Source organism: Taudactylus pleione, unplaced genomic scaffold (assembly GCF_031769625.1).
Source record: "Taudactylus pleione unplaced genomic scaffold, aTauple2 ptg000054l, whole genome shotgun sequence".
Lineage (NCBI taxonomy): Eukaryota > Metazoa > Chordata > Amphibia > Anura > Myobatrachidae > Taudactylus > Taudactylus pleione.
Genome location: NW_028284456.1, coordinates 1,410,576 through 1,425,251, shown reverse-complemented (window position 1 = coordinate 1,425,251; position 14,676 = coordinate 1,410,576). Strand labels below are relative to the sequence as shown.

Below are 14,676 nucleotides of genomic sequence, written 5' to 3'. Positions count from 1 at the left end.
GCCGATGGTGTGGCAGTTGTGCCTATGGTGCGGCAATAGCCGTTGGTGCAGCTATAGCCATGAGAGTACAGTGTGGTTATTTGGACAATGGCTTGGGAGCCGATGGTGCGGTAATTGTGCCGATGGTGCAGCAATGGTGCTGATGGTGCAGCAATAGCCATTGGTGCGGCTATAGCCGTGAGAGTACAGTTTGGTTTTTGGACAATGGCTTGGGAGCCGATGGTGCGGCAATAGCCGTTGGTGCGGCTATAGTCGTGAGAGTACAGTTTGGTTTTTGGACAATGGCTTGGGAGCCGATGGTTCAGCAATGGTGCCGATGGTGCAGCAATAGCCATTGGTGTGGCTATAGCCGTGAGAGTAGTTTGGTTTTGAAGAACAGATGGCAGCACGGGGGCTGCTTTGTGCGGCTGGAAGCCATATGGAGATAGCTGAGCAGACTGCAGCATGGGGGCTGCTAGGTGCTGCTATGAACCTGTATGGAAGTTCAGTTAACAGATGGCAGCACAGGGGCTGCTTGATGCGGCTATCAAACTGAATGAGGATTAGCTGAACAGAAGGCAGCCCGGAGGCTGCATTCTGGGGCTAGCAGCCAGGCCGAGGGAACTCGGCACAGCTGCAATAGTCCATTGAGTATAAATAGGCTGAAGTCCCAAGCAGGTTTGCACTTGTGGAATACAGATCACTTCCTGAGGCGTGCCAATCGCCTAGCAACAGGAAGAACTGGAGTAACCTCATCCTGTCTGGGCATACTGTCAGAAAGTGTCAAGTCGTGACTGCAACTTGTAACAAACATGCGCACACATATATACACACTAGTGTTAATTTTTGTTGGGAGCCAAATAACCTACCAGTATATTTTCTTGGAGTGTGGGAGGAAACTGGAACACCCGAGGAAACCCACGCAATCACTGGGTAAATATACAAACTCTACACAGGTACGGCCTTAAATATAAACATAATATGAACAAACTGTTTACTGTCATTGTACTCGGGACTGATTGGTTACTATGGGCAATACCTCTACTTGGCCTAATTAGAAGAGTTGATATATATCCCACATTGTTTCTTCTCATCCTGCTTCTGCTGAACACTTGGTGGTCAATTCATTTAGGAGCGAGTTGGGTCCTGCAAGCCGTTTTTAAGGAGTATTCGCATAGCATATTTATTTTGCAATTAATTAGCAAACTGGCATTTCTTTTTCCCAGCAGATGCACATTTTTTTGTGCACACCTTGCTGAACAGGTGAAAAGGTAGACCTCTGGTACACCCCTCCCTGTATATAATCATGCATTTGGAGGGGTTTGAATAGCATAATTTGGCAAATAAATGTAAGTAAAGCTGTTATATAGATAGAAAAGGGGAATTAGAATTTGCAAATGTGAGCCAAAAGTGTGTGTGTAAAAACACTAAACACTAAAAATCACATTAAACACATTTTTCTGTACTCCATAATATTGTAAAGACTTAAGGTGCGTATCCACTAGCAGATAGTGGAACGACAGTACGATTACAACATTGTAATCGTACAGTTGTTCCTCATCGCCTGTAGTGCCTACACTGAATGATATGTCGTTCAGTGCAGCCACCCTCCCTCATCCCCAAACATGCCCAATCTGTTGTTATCGGCAGATTGACCGGCATGGTCAGGCGATCATTGATGACGAAAACGACCAGCGGGAGCACGCGTCGCTCGTCGTTTTCGACATTTTAATGCCCGATTTGTGAACGGTTAATGAGCGATTGAACGATAACGATGTCGTTATCGTTCAATCGCTCATTTTAATCACCTAGTGGATACGCGGCTTTACATTTGCTGAAAAACACTCGCTTACTATCATTTTTCCATTGTTAATAAACAATGCAAAAATCTGTGATTTTTTCACCTTTTAAGAACCTCCAGTGATTTCCTTATGGCCACTAACAACCTTCTATATGATCCTTCTATCTCAGTTGTTACTTTTTTGGGGTCCAGAATGATTTCCCCACTTTTTCATGCACTTCTCTCAGGACACTTTTTGCAGAAAAGTCTGCACCCTCACTGCGAGTCCCGTGGCGAATTTCGTGTTTTGAGCACATTGCCGCAATGTATGCGAGTTTTAAAATTCCTGGTCACTATTGAATGTTGTTATGTATGTGGAAGTTAGGAGGAGTCTACTGGGGGATATCATGTTGGGAGCAGGTCAGGACAAGCAACAAATCTACAGTGATACAGAATGTGTTTCATTATCCGCTTTACAGGATTTATTATTACACTAAGGTAACTGTGCTGGCTCTCCATGACTTTTCTCAGTCCCTTGATTACAATATCCAACTAGGATCTGATCTTCACCACAAGCTATTTGTTCTGTAATCATTCTTTTCAGACATTTCCATGCAGCTTCTCTTTGTAAAGTGTTTTGTAATATGTTAGTTCTATACGTATAAATAAAGTATAATAATAATAATAACAACAATTTTATTACTTCCTGCTAAATGTTTTTTTAGTCCTTAAGATTTTCCTTCCTGAATGCAATAATGAAACTAATTGTCCTCACCATTTATTTATCCTCTGCCAACCATTATGCCATTCTTTGAATTGTCTTTGTCTCTCCTTCTTGTACCTGTTTAATACTATAGCTTGAATGATGTACAGTATAGATTTATTAAAAAAAATAAATCTGTAATTATTATTATTTGTTTTCAACAGAATGAGGGAAGCATAGGAAATTTGGATAGCGATGATTATGAGGAGGTTTTCAAAACTGCATCTACTAGTGGAAACAGGTGTGAGGTACGTGTAAATATCAGCTAATGCACTATATAGTATCATATATTCCTACAGACAAAAAGGAAGTTCTCATATTAGCCATATTGCTTGTCATTTAAATCAAGCACATTTGTGAGAGAAATAGTAGTCATATTGAATTTACATGAAAGCTGCTCTGAATCAAAGATTTTACTAAATACCCCAGGAAAAATGTTTCTCTTACAGGATGGGCTGGAATGGAAGGGGGAGAGAGGGTGGACCAAACAAAAGGCACAATTTATTGTCATTTTATGCAGCTTGTGGTTGGTCCTCATCCCTTCCGCTGCCATTTAAAGTTGGTGAAGTAGATTGATTTTCCAATTCTGCGGTACAGAAGCAGTAGTGAGATTGGTGCACAATATAACAATTGTCTGACTGTGCTGTGTCAATTAACCTTCTTATGTCTGTAAATCTATACATTAAAAGCTGCAGGGGGGCCTGATTTTTCTGTAGGAATGATCATCATGCTGCAGGCTTTCCTGTCAGTGTCTGATGCTCTGCTGTTGTGTGGGAGGCAGGACAGGCAGTCAGGAACGCTTCCTGTAAGTACAGGAGCATATATGCACCTTCAATTTCATCCTCCTTTTTATATTTCAGAATGTGTATTCTGAATGAGATGGATGTATGGAGTGAGAAGCATGTTGGAACCCAGTGGGATTGTTGTGGTGTACGAATGGGAAGATTGTGAGCACTGAGTGGGATGTGGGTGCCACATAACTGCTCAGACCTCAGTTGCATAGACTGCATGTGTGAACTCCAATCAGCACCCAATTCTGTGAATGAGCAGCTCCACCATTTTGTGAGTCACAGCAATCTCACTCTGTGAGAGTGCTGAATCTGTAGTTAACCACAGGGTGTGAAGGCATACAATATCTGTATTGCTATTAAAAAGAGAAGAGAACAGAAAAAGACTCCATGTATAGGACACACTTCTATCACTATTGTTATATAACTGTTTAAAACTAGCTTTTATTATTGTTTATTAAAAAGAAGAATACATGGCTTAAATTATCAGTGTCTGTAATTAATTTAAATACACAAATGTCTCCACTTGCAGGAGATCCAGTGAAGCATTTTTCAAAATATTGATGTTTATTATTATCGATGCAGTTTCTACATGTATCTGCAATATTAATGCTAATCCCAAAAGAGAAGAACAATCAAACAATTAGATGAAATGATAATAGATTGTATTATACCCATGTATACAATGCTTCTTAGTTACAGATTTTCAAAGCTGCATGAAAATACCGTAATCATTACTGTATATGCATTTTTCTCAGCAAGGGAAAAGGCAGTGAGATTTCCTATCGTGGAGAACAAACAGATTGCAACGAAATATAAAAAACATATTCACATAATAAATCAAGAAAGAAAAAGGCAAAATGAAAAAATTATAATATAACTTAGATGTGAAAACAATACACCATAATGAAAATGCTAGACGCCATGGATAACCACCATAATACATTAAATATTAGTAGTAGAGGCGTTCCTCAATTCTACCTGGGAGAATAGATGTAACAGTATATCCTTTATATTAGAAATAGATCATAAGAGTTGTGTACTTATATACCTGGGATCTGCTGTTTCCCGTCTTATAAATAGCGGACAAAAATGAGAGTCCTTGGTACTGTCACAATGAAAATAGATAAGCTGCTTCTGCTTTTAAAGCCTAGTCTCGCTGGTATCCCTGTTGCCATGGGCAGTGCAGGGAGTCGCAGCGGCTGGCAGTAATGAGAGAGCAGTAAAAAGTAGAAGGAAGTACCTGCCATAGAGTCCTCCCTTCAAACGTGGTATCCGTGGTATGGGGGTCCAAAGTGTTCACTGACAGCAGGCTGACCGACGCACGTTTCGCCGGGGCTTTGTCAAGGAAGCACAAGGCTGTTTGGCACAGACCTGGATTAAATAGCACCGGCTGTACTCTGATAGGTTGTTGAGCTAGATTGACATATGAGTCTGCTAATCTGTAGGCAGACTCTAGTAGAGAGGCGGAATATTCCCAATGGCATTACATTCTCATGGTCAGTGTTGCAATTTCAGCTTTTCAAATAACAGCTGAGTTTGTAGCAGTTTAATTGCTGGATTAAAGTAGTGACTACACATGAGTTAGGAAAAAATACACAGTGTAATGAATGTCTAATACAGATGAATTAGCACACCTATATTGTTGAAATGACAGATATTTATCCTCAGTATAATTAGAAAGATATATAATCTATGCTTGCATATTACCTCTAGTTACAACAGAGAAGGAGAAGAGGTAGTATATAGGTGCACCAGTCGGGTACTTGTGTAATTATTTTTTAAACATAACTTTTATTAAATATACTTTAGGCTATACAACCCCTCTAGAGATTCATAAACAGCGAAGTATTAAAATAATATAGAGTAAGGAAAGAAATTAGAATTAAAATTATGTGCTAAGGGTCTTATCACTTCATTAGGCAGACTTATATTAGTGTCCTCCTTTCAAGAAATCAACTATCCTGTCTGTGATCAATAATTCAACTTCGTAATGCACTCATATTTGTCCATGTGTTAAATCTCCTCTGTGAGTTTTCAGAGTATGTGGTTCATGTGAATAAATGTTACACTGATCAAATTTTGCACTGCCATATGATTATACCCTTAAATTAGCAGATAAAATAATAAACATATCCTTTACACAGATGGTGTTTATAGTAGAGGTTCTTTAATACAAGATATTGGCTGAGTCTCGAATTGATGTTCAGTCATTCACTTTATAATTGTATAATGTTGTGGTACAGCAGAGTTCTGCTAGGCAAATAGTGACATTCTTACTGGTGTCTGATTGTATCAAACTGTTGCGAGTTCAGTTGATTCTGCAATGTCAGCAACTATATATATCTATTGGTATCTGCTGGTTATATTTCTGCACCCATAACGTGCAGATAAGGGATATAAGTTGATGGGGGTTATATCACAAAAACTGTGTTATATGTAACCTTTATCAATGTTAACATAGTAGTCCATTCAGCGCTATTATACTGCCTTTATGTCTAGGCATGTTTTCATCAGTAAAGTTAATTTACTTCTTTGTAATATATTCATATAAATTAATAATAAATGCGGTATTGCCACTTAGTATCTCACATTTGTGAGAAGATTTTTGTTCACAGTTAATCGTAGTCACATTCGTTAGCACCGGACATCATGCACATTCATAGAGCACATTCTATCAGTACTCATTGTATGCTGCGGTCCCTATTAGTGCTGCAATTATGTAAAACGTTAGTTGATCGTCACTTAAGTGTTAAGCTGGGTACACACTGACAGATACAGTGGCCGATCAATTGATCGGCCAATGTATCTGCTGCCTGTCGTGCAGTGTGTACCCACGATATGTCAGTGAATGTCGCATTGGCTGTGCTGCACAGCCGATGGGACAGATATGTCTGCACAGCGGCAGCCGCGAGGAGGGGGTCGGGATGCGCCCCGTCCGCCGTAGGGAAATTGCCAGGAAAATGGCTGCCGCGCCATTTTCCCGGTGTACTGCACACTATTCTGTGCCCGGAGTCTACTGAATGTGTCTGCACGCCGCGGCCGCCGGAGAGAGAGGAGGGGCCCCCGAATGGTGAGTGAACACAGGCCCCTTCCTCTCTACATACACCCCTGCCCTCCCCCTCTTCCTACCCTAACCCTCCGTATTTGTGCCTAACCCTAACTTACCCCCTAGTGCCTGAACCTACCCGCCTCCTCCTCGCACCCTAAACTTAACCCTCCCCCTTAGTACCTAACCCCCCCTAGTGCCTATCCCTCTCCCCCACCCCACTACTTACCTTCCGTATCCTGGCTGTCAGGATGTTGGTGTCGGTATTGTGAGAGGCGTTGAGATTCCAACGCCGGTAAGATCAGCATCGTCATTGCAGCTGCCGGTATATTGACTGTGGGCCTGATTCAGAAAGGGACGCTCTGAAAGAGTGCTCGCTCTGAATCAGAGCATTTTTTTTTTTCCCAACAAAATTTTTTATTGAAGCAAAATAAGCATATGACAGAAAGTGAAACATAAGCACATACATTTGTAAATAAAATGTTTTACAGAGGAGTAACCATTGTCTGGTATTCAGACATAGTCAATTACCAACATTTTATACAATGGTAAACAGATAATAATAAAATATAATAAAATAAGATAAAACAAAACAGTGCGAGCCCGTATCCAAATTATATGGCATTAAGGGAAATCGGGGGGTCTTGTTCACTAACACGTGTCTCATACCAAAGTGTGTGTCTGAAACATTTCCACACCTGGTCTTTAAGTGACTGAGACAATGGGCTTTATTCAGAGGCGGCAGTACGGTCTGAATGGGCACTGAAATGGCCTTATATTGGGCATTTTCTCCCATTAACAAATCGTCTAGTCGATTACTATGATCATCTGGAGAGAGTTTCCTAGAAAGACTGGCTACATAGTGTTGGACTTGTAAGTACGCCAGAGGTGAAGATCCGAGTATTGGATATTTTTCTACCGCTTGTACAAATGTCAGCGTTTTTTTGAATTGCAGTCTATAAGTTGTCGAACTGAAGTGAGTCCCTGTCTGTGCCATACAGTAAAAGGTTGTCCTGCAACCCCATTTTGAAAATTCGGGTTGCGTGTGAGTGGGAGATGTAGGGATAAATATGAGTTTAGTGAATGTTTGTGGCGTAATATGTACCACGTTCTTCTAGTGGACATCAGTAAGGGATTAGCTTTTATTGTCACAGGTATTTCATCATCGTGTAGGTGTAAAAAAGAGATGATGCCAATATTCTCTAGCAAAGCCCCTTCCAACCTAGTATTTGCATATTGATCTTTATTGTGTATCCAGTCTCTCAAGTAGCGCAGATGAGCGGCATGGCTATATGCACTAATATTGGGTAGATTAATGCCACCATTAGACCGGAGTTGTGCGCATTATCCTCTCAATCTCCATTGTGTCTTTTTTAGTTAATAAAATAGGGAGTGACTGAAGAGGGTATAAGAGTATAGGGAACAGAATCATTTTAACCAAGTTTGCTCGGCCTAAATATGAAATATTAAGGTGTCGCCATTTCTCAGTGTCCTCCCTAACACTGCGTAGAATGCGTCTTATATAAATCTTGTATAGATTATCAAGGTGTTTGGGCAATTGTATTCCTAGATATGAGATTGATTTAGTCGTCCATTCAATGGGGATCTCCCTAAACCAGGCCGGGCGCGCAAATCCTTTTTTCAAATATAATGCTGTGGATTTCTCAAAATTAACTTCAAACCCCGAAACTGATCCTATTTCTTTTATACGTGTCATCAATGGTCCAAGAGTCCTCCTCGGGTCCGATATGAACAAAAGAACATCGTCTGCAAAAGCAGATATTTTCACAGTTTCTGCACCAATCCCGATTCCCTTAAACTGTGGCCAATTTTGTAAGATCCTAAGCATAGGGTCTAGTATTAAATTAAAAAGCAGAGGGGAGAGTGGGCAACCCTGCCTTGTTCCCCTGGTTTATTGTAAGGCCCTCTCCCACAGACCCATTTACCAATAATTAGGTAGTCGGGAGGGTATAAAAGAATTTTATTAGGGATCGGAATGTCGATCCAAATCCTCGCCTGTCCAGTATCTCATAAAGATGGGGCCATGAGACCATATCGAACGCCTTGGTGGCGTCTAGGCTTAGAAGCATGGTTGAGGAGTCAGGATGGAGATTAGCCGCCATTACAGCTGCAGTCGCTGAGCGAATACCCTTTACTGAATGTCTGCCTTTAGTGAAACCCAGTTGGTGAGTTGTAAACAAGGAGGTGGAGAATGTCTGTAAACGATCTGCTAATATTTTGGCTAATATTTTAAAGTCGATATTAAGTAGAGTAATAGGACGATACGATGAAGGTAGAGATAAATCCTTATTTGGTTTCGGGATTAGGGAGGTGAGCGCTTGATTAAAGCTAGGGTAGGGGGGGTATCTCTTTGTATTTTGCCATATAGAGCACAAAGTGTCAGTATCATGTCATGTTGTAAAATTTTATAGTATTCGATTGAATAGCCATCAGGGCCTGGGGATTTATTAAGGTGCATAGAAGATATAGCTCTGGTGATTTCTTCTTCAGTAATATTGTCTTCCAGCATCTCCCGTTGTAAAGGAGTGAGACATGGAAGTGCTGCCTCGTTCAGTATTTTGGACATTAGAGTGGGGTCCCCTGGAGTGGCCGTATAGATTTGCATAAAATATTCCTGAAGTTTCTGAGCTATATCTGAGGTTTTAGTGAGCAAAGTTTGTGTGTGAGGATCCTGTAGTGCAGTTATGTGGTGTCGTTTCTTGAAACTTTTTGTCATATTTGCAAGTAAGGTACCAATTTTGTTACCCCAGCGAAAATATTTTTGTTTAGTGTAATCCAGCTTCAGCTGGGCTTGGGCTAATAAGAAACTGTCTAGCATTTTCTTTGAGTCCATATTTATGACATGGTTTTCTACAGTGGGGTTTCGAATATAGTCCGCCAAGTCGGATTGCATGGTGTGTTGTAGATCAGTGTATTGAGTCCGAATCTGCTTATTTCTTTTAGCAACATATGAGAGCATGTGTCCACGCATAACTGCTTTAGAGGTTTCCCAAAACAAGACAGGGTTATCCCAATGTTCTAAATTGTCGTCCATAAATTCCGACCATTTCAACATTAAATTTTTTTTAAACTGTTCAGAATGATAAAGATATGATGGGAAACGCCAAAAAGAGGAGCGTTTGTGGGTCGATTGGGACTGGAGGGTTACTGATACCGGAGCGTGGTCAGATACTAAAAGGTCTCCTAGCGAGGTTGATACAATTTCCGAGAGAAGTGTTGTGGAGAGAAGGATGTAATCTATAAGCCGAAAAGGACCCATGAACCGCCGATTGAAACGTGTATGACCTATCAGTGGTGTTGAGAAATCTCCAGGGGTCTGTTAAGGAATGTTCGGTCAATAGTTGTGGTATATGGGTCCATTGGGAAGCTGATGGGTTAGCTGGTATTGGACATTTATCTATATAAGGGTCTGCGACCGTGTTTAAGTCACCACCTAGTATCAGATTATAATTAGTCCTACTATGCAAGAGCTGGGTTATAGATTGATAAAAAGCATATAGGTCAGTATTAGGTGCATATAGATTAAGTAACGTGTATTTAGCTTCATAAATTTGGACATCTAAGAAAATGTAGCGACCCTCTCTATCCAAGACTGAGTTTAAGACGGTATAAGGTAGATGTCTAGCAAAAACAATGGCGACACCGCGAGATTTGGAATGGGAGGAAGCCGAAAAACAATCTCCAAGCCAACGGTCATGCAATGTGGAATCTTCCCCGGCTTTCCAATGTGTCTCTTGTATATAGATTATATCTGGTTTTAAGAGCATTTTTTTTTTATTGACCACCCACAGCTATGGCGAGCGTCCAGGTTGATGGTCACGATGGTCAAGACCATCGCGACCATCGGGCTTGCGACGAGACCCTTGTGGTAGGGTCTCGTGGCCGCAAGTCCCAGACAGCTTCTGGCTCAAACAGAGCCGGAAGCTCTCCCACTGACATTACTGGTGATGTCAGTGGGGCCGCCCACAAATGGCAGGCGTTCGCTTGGGAATGCCTCAGTTTGTGAAGCCATCCCCCGGCCACGCCTACCAAACGGGGCGAGCTGTCAAATACCATCGACAGCTCGCCCCCTTTGGTGCGAGACCCGGAGCGACGGAGCACCCGTCGCTAGCCGGGTCTCGCGCATGTGCACGACGGAGCCGGCTCCATCGTGCGCATGCCCAGTGGGCAAACATCGACCCGGTTGCGAGCACTCAGCACTTGCGACTGGGTCTGAATCAGGCCCTGTATCCCATGTCATGTACTTCACTATCCTTCTTACATGATTGATATATTTATTTACTGCATGCATATTGAAATCAGTCTATGATGATGATCTTATTAGATGACTTCTGCCAGTGGATGGATAGTCATATAAGCAGGGGCTGGAGGAGGAGTGGGCATCAGACTCAGGCTACCATTAGGTACCCTGGGGGACCTGACATCTACTGTTAATAGAATCCTGATAAAAATTACCCCCTGTGAGTGTGTGTGTCCATGTGATAGGGAATATAGATTGCAAGCTCCACCGGGGCAGGTGCTGATGTGAATGACTGATATATTCTCTATAAAGCTATGCATAATATGTGTATGTGCACAAGGTACTACTAGAATTTTTTTTTCTTTTGCAGGGAGGGGGGCTGTTGGTGGGCCTTTGGGGATGGGGGGCCCAGAGCATATTTATGCATCTGGGCCCATCACTCACTAGCTCTGCAACTGCTGGAACGGCACCCTGCAGCTTAGGAAGCTGCTGCTTAGAGTGTCCAAAGGTCCACTTCTGCTTGGTACTGGCTGCTGGCTGCTGCAGAGCTGCATGAAGCATTCTTGGGATGCTCAGCTTCTGTTTGCTGTCTGATTGGGAGCTGCTACATGCAGTAGTTTTTCCTGGGTTACCAGCTAAGTGGAGAGACATTGGCCCTGATTCAGAGCCGGACGCTCTGACAGAGTGCTCGATCTGAATCAGGGCCGTCCTTCTTCATTTTTAGAGCAGCCTCCTGGCCGCTCGTATAGCTGTGGGTGACCACCCTCAGCTATAGCGAGCGGCCAGGAAGATGATCGCGATGGTCAAAACCATCACGACCATCGGGCTTGCGACGAGACCCTTGCGGTAGGGTCTCGTTGCCGCAAGCCCTGGAGTGCTTTCGGCTCTATCAGAGCCGAGAGCACTCCCACTGACATCACTAGTGATGTCAGTGAGGCCGGCCCCAGACGGTAGGCGTTCCCGAAGGGGGCGTGCTGTCACTCAACATCGACAGCACCCCCCCTTTGTAGTGAGACCCGAAGCGAAGGCATGCGCACTGGGCCAACATCGACCCGCTTGCGAGCGCTCAGCGCTCGTGAGCGGGTCTGAATCAGGCCTATAGGCCCTCATTCAGAGGCACTCGCAAAATGCGAGTGCTCGTTCTGAATGTGGGCGGCCGCTTCTCTTTTGAAGTGCGGCCTCCTGGTCGGCTAGCTAAGCTGTGGGTTACCACCCACAGCTTTAGCGACCGACCAGGTTGATGGTCTCGATGGTCAAGACCATCGCGACCATCGGGGCTTGCGACGAAACCCTAAGGTTGGGTCTCGGCAGCCGCAAGCCCCAGGGAGCTTCCTGCTCTGATCAAGCAGGAAGCTCCCCACTGACATCACTGCTGATGTCAGTGCGGCCGCCCACAAAACGGCATGCGTTCCTTAAGGAACGCCTCCGTTTGTGAAACCACCCCCCGCCACGCCTACAAAACGGGGCGAACTGTCGATCACCATCGACAGCTGCTCCTTTTGTAGGGAGCTCCGAAGCAAGACAATTTCTCTCTCGCTCCGGGGCTTGCGCATGCGCAGTGTGGCTGCTGCGTGTGCGCAGGGCCTAAACATCGACCTGCCTGCAAGCGCTTGCGAGCAGGTCTGAATGAGGTCCATACTTATCTACTTACCTACTCTCCCGGAACTTAGGTGCGGGGACTCACAATTTTTCAGGTAGGCCCCCACACACCTGAAAGAGTGCGTCCATAGGGTGAGCACAAGGCTGACATGAAGTTAATTGTGCTGTTTAGCCCAATGAACCCATGATGATGTGTGTATTTTTTTTATCCCATGAGGGATAATGTGTGGTTTTTTCCAGTGGGGCACAATTTGTGTGTTTTTTTGATAATACTTTAACTAGTATTTTTAGTATTATTAATTACGGATATAGTTGGATTGGAAGGGTGAGGGGGCACTCCAAAATTTGTAACACAGGCTGCTAGTAGACATGGGGCCAGCCCTGAGACTACTGTACTTGTTTTGTGTATTCAGCCAAAATGACGGACCAAGGTCAATGGACAGAAAGCTAAAAGCTTGAATACAAAGTGCTTTAAGGGGTGGAGGGAGAATTGAATTCAGCATAATAAAAATTATAAAGTTTGTCGAATAAAGGAAAAGATCTTGTAAAATTAGAAAAAAATATACATATACTGTATACAATATACAGTATTTGAAGAGTGTTTTGTGTTTGGTGTATTACACACTGGTGAATACTACATGCTATACTATATATCATGAGTAAAATACCCATGGTAACATGGAATCGGTATGATTTACTGCCGGACACATGCCCGGCGGTTGGAATCCCGATCATCGAAGGTAAGGCCGGCAGAGGAGGAAATCCCGATCATCGAAGGTAAGTATAGACTAACCTATTTCTGACCCCCTAACCCTAACCTTCCCCCCCAGTGCCTAACCCTAGTCTCCCCTCTAAGTGCCTAAACCTAACCCCCCCTTCCCGGCTGCCTAAACCTAAGTCCCCCCCTGGGGTGCCTAACCCTAATCCTCGCTCCCCCTAGCCTAACCCTAAGTCCCCCCCGGAGCCCTAAACCAAACTCTCCCCCCCCCGACGGCTATCCGCAGCGGCGCCCGGCATCACTTCGATCAGGTTGCCGGGCATACTGGTAACACAATTACAGTATAGGCCAGAGGTTCCCAAACTCCGCCATTACAGTCCAGGTTTTAAGGATATCCATACTTGAGCACTTAATTAGTACCTCAGTCAATATGATTTAACCATCTGGACTCAAACATGGATATCCTTAAAACATGGGCTATAATTGTGGAGTTTGGGTAGTTCTGATATAGCCTATACACAATATCTATCCTATACAGTATATGATCTGATAATACATTGTGTGGTCTGAAAAATCTCAGCCACACTTTAAATACAGATATGTCCACATACATCTATCCTCCATGCCCTATAATGCCTGAGCTCCTTGCAACTCAGTAGCGCTGAGCATCCTTACGTGCAACTTTGTCCCTTAAAATAGGTCTTATTTGCAAAGTGATGAGAATAGGAGGCACAGGCAGCTTCTGCTGATTAAAGTGATATGTGGCATGCCTATATTCTGGGTGTGTTGTGACACTGTAACGTTGCATTTTACATGCAGATACAGCTGCAGTTGCTCACAGAATATAGGCATGCCGCATACTGTACCATTTTAATCAGCAGGTCCTATTCTCATCACTTTGCCAATATTCCTATTTCATGAAAAAAAATTTTTGCACAAAAAGACGCTCGGCGCTACTGAGTCGCACCATGGCATGGCGCAACTAAAAGGGCTGTTTAGCGTGCAAGGAGGCTAGATGTATGTGGAGTCGTGGACACATCTGTATAAGGAAATTAATCTTGAAACTCTGAGTAATCTTGTTAAAAAATTTTATTGGCATGCATTCATTATAGAATTCTCTGCGTTTATTAGTTCTCAATTGTCACCGTTTTTTTGACATACCCAATGTTAAATCATCTTCCTACAAGACTATAGCTGCCCATACACGGTGCGATATGCACCATGCGACGCGCGGGGGATTCGCCGTCCAACATATGCCGGCTCCCCCCTCCCCCACCCGCATAGCGCTGCATGGGATAGCACATCGTATCCCGAGATCGACTGAACCTGCAGAAAGATCTGCGTGTGCGATGTACGACCCCATGGGTGCGCGCTCTATCATGCCCTTACAGTGCGATTGAGCAGCCAAATCGTACCAATCTGTCAGAGCGGCTGCTTTATCGCACCGTGTATGGGCACCTTATGTCAAACTGGGTTTGATATGATATGTCGACATTCATTGAAATTTGGTGAAATTATTTAATGTCAACATATCGTGCCTGGTGGCCCAGTGGTGACTTAACTGCTCTGGGCAGCTGCAGCAGCTCCAGTGCGGGTCCCAGCGGTCATGTGACTGTCACATCCAGGTCAGACCCCCGATCCTCCAGCATTCAGGTAAGTATTTTTCACCTAATCCTCACCCTCCCTGCCCCCCGCAGCCTAACCCTAACCTCCCCCCGCAGCCTAACCCTAACCCTCCC

The 14,676-nt window shown here is 43.7% G+C and overlaps 1 protein-coding gene across 1 annotated transcript in view; it reads left to right on the top strand.

The window, feature by feature from the left end:
* Positions 1-14,676, top strand: part of COBL (cordon-bleu WH2 repeat protein) — a 440,790-nt gene that overhangs the window by 122,524 nt on the left and 303,590 nt on the right. Inside the window, exon 6 of the mRNA XM_088464406.1 lies at positions 2,687-2,770. Coding sequence (XP_088320532.1) covers positions 2,687-2,770 — 84 coding nt within the window. The remainder of the gene's footprint in view (positions 1-2,686; positions 2,771-14,676) is intronic.